This window comes from Arachis duranensis, chromosome 5 (assembly GCF_000817695.3).
Source record: "Arachis duranensis cultivar V14167 chromosome 5, aradu.V14167.gnm2.J7QH, whole genome shotgun sequence".
Lineage (NCBI taxonomy): Eukaryota > Viridiplantae > Streptophyta > Magnoliopsida > Fabales > Fabaceae > Arachis > Arachis duranensis.
The window spans coordinates 98,235,264-98,243,613 of NC_029776.3; the positions used below are offsets into that span (position 1 = coordinate 98,235,264).

General features: G+C 32.7%; 1 protein-coding gene across 3 annotated transcripts; it reads left to right on the top strand.

Annotated features, from left to right (window-relative positions):
* Window positions 1-925: 925 nt before the first annotated feature.
* LOC107490804 (uncharacterized) lies at window positions 926-4,929 on the top strand. Of its 3 annotated transcripts, none has more exons than XM_052262345.1 (7): window positions 926-1,017; window positions 1,104-1,190; window positions 1,293-1,472; window positions 2,295-2,474; window positions 3,043-3,276; window positions 3,376-3,464; window positions 3,892-4,929. In XM_052262345.1, exons 3-7 carry the CDS (start codon window positions 1,313-1,315, stop codon window positions 4,741-4,743), a joined length of 1,515 nt encoding a protein of 504 aa, XP_052118305.1. In that variant the 5' UTR covers window positions 926-1,017; window positions 1,104-1,190; window positions 1,293-1,312; the 3' UTR covers window positions 4,744-4,929. The 3 variants fall into 3 exon arrangements, with proteins under 3 accessions (XP_052118305.1, XP_015967101.2, XP_020998986.1); XM_016111615.3 differs by having other exon boundaries at window positions 2,304-2,474; XM_021143327.2 differs by lacking the exons at window positions 926-1,017; window positions 1,104-1,190; window positions 1,293-1,472 and adding an exon at window positions 1,866-1,956 and having other exon boundaries at window positions 2,304-2,474.
* The last annotated feature ends 3,421 nt before the right edge of the window (window positions 4,930-8,350 follow it).

The following is an 8,350-nucleotide window of genomic DNA, read 5'->3' on the forward strand; positions in this document are numbered from 1 at the left end:
AATTTTTTTAATTTACAAAACTGTAAATCAAATCCAATCCAAACCGCTTAAAATTGGATCGTATCGGATCAGATTTTTTTAAAACATCATCCAATCTAAACTGCACCGCAAGTAAATTAATGTTCGGATCGGATGAGTTTTTGACTCAAAACCGATCCAAACCGTATCGTGAACACCCTATATTAAGAAAACAAAAATAAGAAATTTCACTCCTTTATATGAAATAAACAAACTGCTTGATTGAACCGACAAAATAGAGAACGCAAAGCCACATTGGGGGCCATCATTAACTATGTAAATATGTAATGCATATTGTGCATTATCCCTAAACCCTAAACCTGAACTCTTCCACTCAATATTTAATGAAAGGAATGGAAATCAATAGAATTTCCCTCCAGAAACCAATCAAATCAAAATAATTGCAAACTTTGTAATAAGTATTAAACTTTAACATCTTACTTCTTTTTTTTTTTCTTTTTTTGTCTTTACCCTTTTTATACCATGGGACCGAAAACTTGAACTGAGAAATAAACTCGCACATTCAAGTTTTTGTGGAACCACCTTTGTCGTAGAGATAGACATATACAAGTACAAGATATACTAAAAGGACAGGACAATCAATAAACACAAATTCTATATGATTGCATCTCACCATCAGTTCTACAATCTGTCTCCTCTGCAAAATCTGAATCCTCCTTTTTAGAGTATTCTCTCTTGATTGTTACGTTTTCTTGTGAATGTCGGTTCGTGCTGATTCATATGAAGAAGAATACTACATTGATGCCCTTTGTCTTCTCTTTCTCTAATAATACTTTATTGGAATTTAATTTCATAAAAAATACGCACCTTATAGCTTAGCATATATAATACACATATGAGTATGTGACATTTGATAAAGATAATAAGGAACAAGAATAATGGGTTATAGGAGGAGTTGGCTTTTTCTGATTTTTTCTTTGGTGATTTTACCTGCTACCCTCTTCTCTTCAGCTTCAGCAGCACCACTACCACCTGCTAGTAAGTGCAACAATTCTTAATTTCTTTTGAAAAATTCTTGTTTTGTTGTTTTGTTCTATGGGAATTCATGTGACAACATCATGCAGAGATTGTTACTGGCTTTGTGTCCAATGCGGTTTCGGCGCTAGTTAAATGGCTATGGTCACTAAAATCCACATCTTCTAATAAACCAGGTATATATACAGAGTGGTCTTCAATTTCATTTCTTGGATGAGTTCTTTTTCTTTTTATTTTAAGATTGATATTTTCAATGGTTTAATTTCTGATCTTCATAGTGCAACAACATGGAAGGTCCATGGTGAAATTCGAAGGTGGCTACACTGTGGAGACTATATTTGATGGAACTAAGCTTGGAGTTGAGCCTTACTCAGTTGAAGTATCTCCAAATGGTGAATTCCTAGTTCTGGATTCAGAGAACAGTAATCTCTACAAGATTCCTGTCCCAATATCTCGATGTAAGCTTCTTTATTCTAAATGAGTCGTTGTTAATCAATTTATACCAGATACGTTAAAGTGACATGGTTATAAATTTTCATTAATGACTTGTCATTCAAGCAATAATCAATGTGAACATTATGACAAAATGGGTCTCACAAACTTCTTTTTCATGTTAAATTTTGAAATTTATCTAAGTTTGAAGATTTTGTATACCTTCATAGCTTTATTCAAATTGTCATTCAATTTGGTTATTCTTGGTCTGCCATATTCATTTTTAGTTTCAAGACAATGACAGAATTAAACAGCTATAGTGTTTAATCATTCTTGTGTCTTTTTTTTTTCTCTGCTTCATGGTCCCAAAATACAGATTCATTCAACATTCAAGACAAGTGTATCCTTTAAGATTTTCTGCTGGTTAAATTTTTTTCCTTAGTTTGTACGAGGACTTAACTTGTTGCATGGGAAACCTTTTGATTCAGCTGAGAAAAGCAAAGACGCTTGGTGAGCTTTTGTTAAGTGCAAGACTCCACTTTTTAAAGTACAATAATATACCTTATTCACAAATATAAAATAAAATAAAATATATTAAAGTAGTACAAATAAAGAGTATAACATATCTTTTAGCTGTACTACCCGTACAGAAGAATAAAACTAAATCATGCATTACAATAAAAATAGGGAGGGAAGGTACTAGAAAATAAAAAAGATACAGAATTTACAACTGTAGTCCTTCTTTACCTTTTTTTTTTAAATTTTTCCTGGTCCCTACAAATTTGATTTGTAATTTTGAGGTTCTTAAAGATAGTATTTTTTTTTTTATGGTTGATTAATGGAAAAAGTATATGCAGATGGCAGGCCCAAAGTTCTTGCTGGATCAAGTGAAGGGTATATTGGACACATAGATGGGAGACTTAGAGACGCCAGAATGAATCACCCTAAAGGGCTTACAGTGGATGACAGTGGAAATATTTACGTTGCTGACACTATGAATATGGCCATCAGAAAAATCACTGATCAAGGTATAAACTAAGGATTTACGTTCTAAATTTTACATACGCATCAAAGTAGTTAAAATAAGTTAGTTTGTTCACTCATTTAATTAAGCAACTGTAGGGAATTTGAATCCTATCTTGTGCATATAACAATTTATTGGTCAACGACATACCATTAAATGTTAAACATAAATGGTAACCGACTTGAATCTAAAATCGTATGATCTAATAAATTATCACAGTAAATTGACTTATTCAAAATTATAATATCAAAAGATTTTGAGTTAATAAGAGTTTTAACTACCTTAATATAAGCACAAACATAAATTGACTTATATGTGTTAATGTTGCAAGTGTGAGAAATAGTGTATGAAATTAGTTACACATTGAAAAAAGTAAAGAAGAATGAAGAGTTTATAAGATGAGAGACGCATTAATTTATTACTTTTTGAGTTGGTTTGAGTAATTGATTGGTGAGTTTAAGATAAGACATGTGTACCACAAGAGATTGGTGTTCATGTTTTTCTCTCTTAGGTGCACCAAAAATTTGGTTACTAGCCTCTGTATTTACAGTGATTTTATAATATGCATGAAGGGGTTACAACCATTGCGGGTGGTGGAAAATGGGGGCAATCAAGAGGGCATGTTGATGGTGCAAGTGAAGATGCAAAATTTTCAAATGATTTTGATGTAAAGTATGTTGGTAGCAGCTGCTCCCTTTTGGTGGTGGATCGTGGAAACCAAGCAATTAGAGAAATTCAACTCCACCATGATGACTGTAATACTGATTCTTCTTCTTCCGATGACTATGATGCTAGTTTCCACTTAGGTATCACTAAACAAACCTTATTTTTGGTATTTTTCGGGTGGGGAGTGAGATTGGGAATTTTATATATATGTTTTTAATATTTTGATATAAAAATTGTAGGAATAGTGGTGCTTCTTGCTGCTGGATTCTTTGGCTATATGCTAGCATTACTGCAGTGGAGAGTGAGAGCAATGTTTTCTTCTCATGATGTAAGTAAAACACATACATGTGCTAATGATTTTTCTTCTATTACATTATGCTCTGCTTTCACATTTACCATTGTGACAATTTAGAATATTTATAAATTTCAGTTATCTTTTCTCTTCATGGTTAGAAAGTTTATTCATTTTTTCGTTGACCTGCTGCACTCATCCTTACTATGCAAATTCTTCCTGTTTGTTATGATTCTTTTTACATTTTTTTTCGTAAGTAGAATGTTTACAAGGTCCATATTACAAAATTTTCTCCCAAAAATTATGGAGATATGCAATGTTTAAATTATAGTTTTGTCCCAAATATATTGCATTATAATAAATAGCGGCCAAAACTGATCTGAGTAGTTAGCTCACCCATCCGCTTAGTACTGACCCTATTAAACATGTAATAATCAGCATAATATTATTGTTTCATTTTCAGGATCCAAGACCTCCATTAAGGAAAGGCACAGCACCTCCACCACATCAAAGGCTTCCTCCAAACTCAGTCAGGCCTCCATTGATCCCAAGTGAAGACGAGGACGAATTCGAGAAACAAGAAGGCTTCTTTGTCTCCATTGGAAGACTCTTCCTCAACTCAGGCACATCCATGGCTGAAATCTTAGGTGGCTTATTCTCATCATCATCATCCAAAAGGAACAAATCTTCACAACTTCATCAATATCATCATCATCCTCAATACCAACAACAATACCACCATTATCCACCATCAAACAGGACCCATCATCAATCATGGCCAGTGCAAGAGAGTTATGTGATTCCAAATGAAGATGAACCTCCTCCACCATTAGAAACAAGAACACCAACACATAATAGAAAAACAACAACATACCCTTTTGTTACCAACAATAACAATGAGATTGAGAAGCCACAGAACTCGAAACCAATTAGGCCTAATAATAATTATTTGGACAAATGGGATGATGATAATAATGGAGGTGACTATGATGATGGTGATCATCAACATCAACAACAACAACCGCCACATCATCAATATAAGCATCCTAAGCTTCAGCACCATCAGATTCAACAACACCAGCAGCATCATCAAATTCAAACACGCTACTCTTCATCAACAACAACAGCCAACACCCCACAAGGCTACTACGAGCCGAGCTGCGAGCCGAATGAGATCGTGTTTGGCGCAGTTCAAGAACACGATGGGAGGCGTGAAGCTATGGTTATAAAAGCTGTAGATTATGGGGATCCCAAGTACAGTCACCATAGTATTCGTCCCAGGTTGAATTATGTTGGTTACTCTCATGCTTATTGAGGACCATAGTTACTACAACTATGTTTGTTTTTTGTAACTTGATATATAGTGGCTAATCAAAGCGTAGATTACTTGCTTCCTAGTTAGGAGTTAGGACACATTATTATTATTATTATTATTAGACGAATTATAAATAAATAAACAACGAAAGGGAGACACAAGTCCTAAGTGTGCAAACAACAATAGAATTTCATGAGACCTTCCTCGTTGAGGACAACTACCAGATGAAAATTTATTTACCCATTCCCAAATCACTTAAGCAACCGCATATTAAACCATCAAGCAGTGAAGTTCCGATAGAATTTTATTATATTTGTTATTAATATAAAAATTAGTTTGGGTAATATTATAATTATTAAAGAATTGAATTAGTTAATTATATTGGCAGTTTTGTTAGTTTTATGATAGAGAGAATTGTTCATAAAAGATATATTCTAGATCTCTAATTCTAATCATTATAACAGACATTTTGGTTTCATTCAAATTTAGTAGTTTAAGAATTAAAAATTTTAAATTTAAATTAAAAATTATTGTCAATAGCTGGAGGTAGTAAATTATTAATTTAATGAAATAACTAATATGTGGTATTAAAATAAAAAAAAATTGTTCTTGTCTTGTCATTTCAAAAATTAATGACTCTGCAGTTATTTGATCAATTGTTTTCAAAAAACAAATGTATAATATAAATTTTGGAATAAGAAACAAAACTATTGAAATTAAAATTAACACTCCAAGAAAAGAAAAAATAATAAATAATATTCTCCGAAAGAATCTCCTCAAATTATGTAGTAGTTATTTTTCATATTGGCATAATTTTTCATAATTTTTATAAATTTTTATTTTTTGAAATAAAAAAAGGAAAGAAAAGACGGTATGGAAGAAAACGATGAAACGACCGCATGATATATACCATGGTTTTGAAAATCGGACTGGACCGACCGGTTCAATCGAAATAATTGGGAACCGGTTACTTAATCAGTCCGGGTAATGGCAAAAATCGCCTGGCAAAGAATCGGTGAAAAAATCGGTCGAACCGGAGTTAATTGACGAACTGGAAGAATCGTCCGGTTTTTTTGCGGTTTAGTAGTTTGCAACTTCAGATGCCAAACGACGTCGTTTTGGCCTTTTTTTTAAAAAAAAAAGAAAGGCGTACGCGTTCTATGGTAACCTAACCCACTATGCCACTAACCCTAATTTGAGTAATCTCCCGTTTCTTCCCCTTTCGAAGTGCCTTCAGCGCCAGCGGCCATTCACCCACCAAGGCCACCATTGCCACCAAGCTCCATTCACCCACAGCCACCCACAGCAGCCGTGACCACCACTGCGTTCTGCTTCTCGCTGAACCCGCCTCCTCGTCGCCGAACGTCGCCGAGCCCGCCTCCTCATTCGCCACCCACAGCCATCCACAGCAGCCGCGACCACCACCGCGTTCTGCTTCTCACTGAGCCTGCCTCCTCGTCGCCGATCGTCGCCGAGCCCGCCTCCTCATTCGCCGGTAAGACTCTGTTCTTGTCTTCTTGAATTTGAACTTGCTTCCTTCTTAATTCTGATTATGATTTATGAGTTCTATGTTTCTTGATTTTGATTTTCTGAGGTTCTGATCTTGATTTCTGAGCTTGCCTGTTCTATGCTGCCTTCTTGATTTTTGTTTTTGATTTTCTGAGGTTCTGATCTTGATTTATGAGCTCGCCTATTCTATGCTGCCTTCTTTATGAGCTCGCCTGATCTTGATTTTCTGAGGTTCTGTTCTATGCTGCCTTCGTTTTGAGGTTATTTTGATTGCTGTTTCATTATTTTCATGATTGCTGTTTTTTATTTTGAATATGTTTTGCTGCTTCTGTTTGCTGCTTCATGAATCATGATGAATATTTTTTGCTGCTTCTAAATATGTATGCTGTTTCATTATTTTCATGATTGCTGTTTTTTATTTTGAATATGTTTTGCTGCTTTTGTTTGCTGCTTCATGAATCATGATGAATATTTTTTGCTGCTTCTGAATATGTTTGCTGTTTCATTATTTTCATGATTGCTGTTTTTTATTTTGAATATGTTTTGCTGCTTCTGTTTGCTGCTTCATGAATCATGATGAATATTTTTTGCTGCTTTTGAATATGTTTGCTGTTTTATTATTTTCATAATTGCTGTTTTTTATTTTGAATATGTTTTGCTGCTTCTGTTTGCTACTTCATGATGAATATTTCTTGCTGCTTTTGAATATGCTTGCTGTTTCATTATTTTCATGGTTTTCTGAAGTTGTTTTCTGGTCTTTGATTTTCTGATTGTTGTTATAGATGGAACAATCACAAAGTAACCCACAGCCACAAGATAATGCTGTTCAAGATTATCAATGAAACACTTAATGATAATTATGATTTTTGATGAGTTGCACCTTTGATTAGTTGAAAACTTGCTAGTAATTGTTTCTTTTGAATGTAGAACATTATCGGTTTGTCATTATGTACATTTTTTTTGTTTAGTTATAAACTTTGATGTTTGAAGTTGTTTGTGAACCTCTAATATTAAGTAATGGATAATTTATTATGTGAAACATTAAATTTTATTAAGTTAGAAATTATTGAATTTATATACTTAAAATTATTTTAAGTTTTTTAATAATTTTATTTAATATTTAATTAAACCGATTGAACCCCGGTCAAACCAGTAAACCATTTAACCAGTAACCTCACCGGTTTATTGACCGATCCGATTCTCGCAACCTTGATTTATACCAGCGCAATTGTAATTTTTTTTCCACGCTAGGTCATTGGATTTCACCACAATTTAAATAAAGATTACCTTAGATAACAATGACTTTTTGAATAATATAAATAATCACCAATTAAATAAAAATATATTATATTTTTAAATTATTTATCTAAATCTTCATATTAGAATAATCATCTGTACACCTAGTAAAATGAACATCCGATATATTTATTATCCACATTGTTTAATATTTTCATTCTCTATCTATATATTTTTTTTAAATAAACGTGATAAAAAATACAACCTTTTTTCAGGTTGGATTAGTGGATTTTACAATTCAAATAAACTTGATAAAAATACAAACTTTACTTTGAGAAAGATTTGAACTTGATACTTCAAATATTACCAAAATAGTTGAGCACTAGACCGTTTTTAATCTATTATATTATATATTATTCGATTTATTTATTTGGTGATTATAGTTATATTTACATGTAATATAAATTCTTCCAATAATTAGGTTGAAATAAAAAATATTTTGCTTTTTAATTAGCCAACATATATTAAGAAGTAGTATTTTATTTTTTAATTTCAATACTATAGTCAATATAATGAATATTATGGGTATTAAAGTTTTTGTTTACAAGTAAATTTTAATGATACTATGATTCATATATATTTATTAATTTGCATTGTCATGTATCATTATATTTTATGGATTTTAATTGGTGGTGCAGAATTTCGAATACCGGCAAGTATACCAGGTCGTAGCAAGTAATAACTCAAGTGAGTGTGTATCGATCCCACGAGAATTAATGGATTAAGCAATAATAGTTGAGTGATTAGACTAGTCAAACAAGCTAAGTTGAGTGATTTCGAGTTTGAATAGCATAAAGCAGTA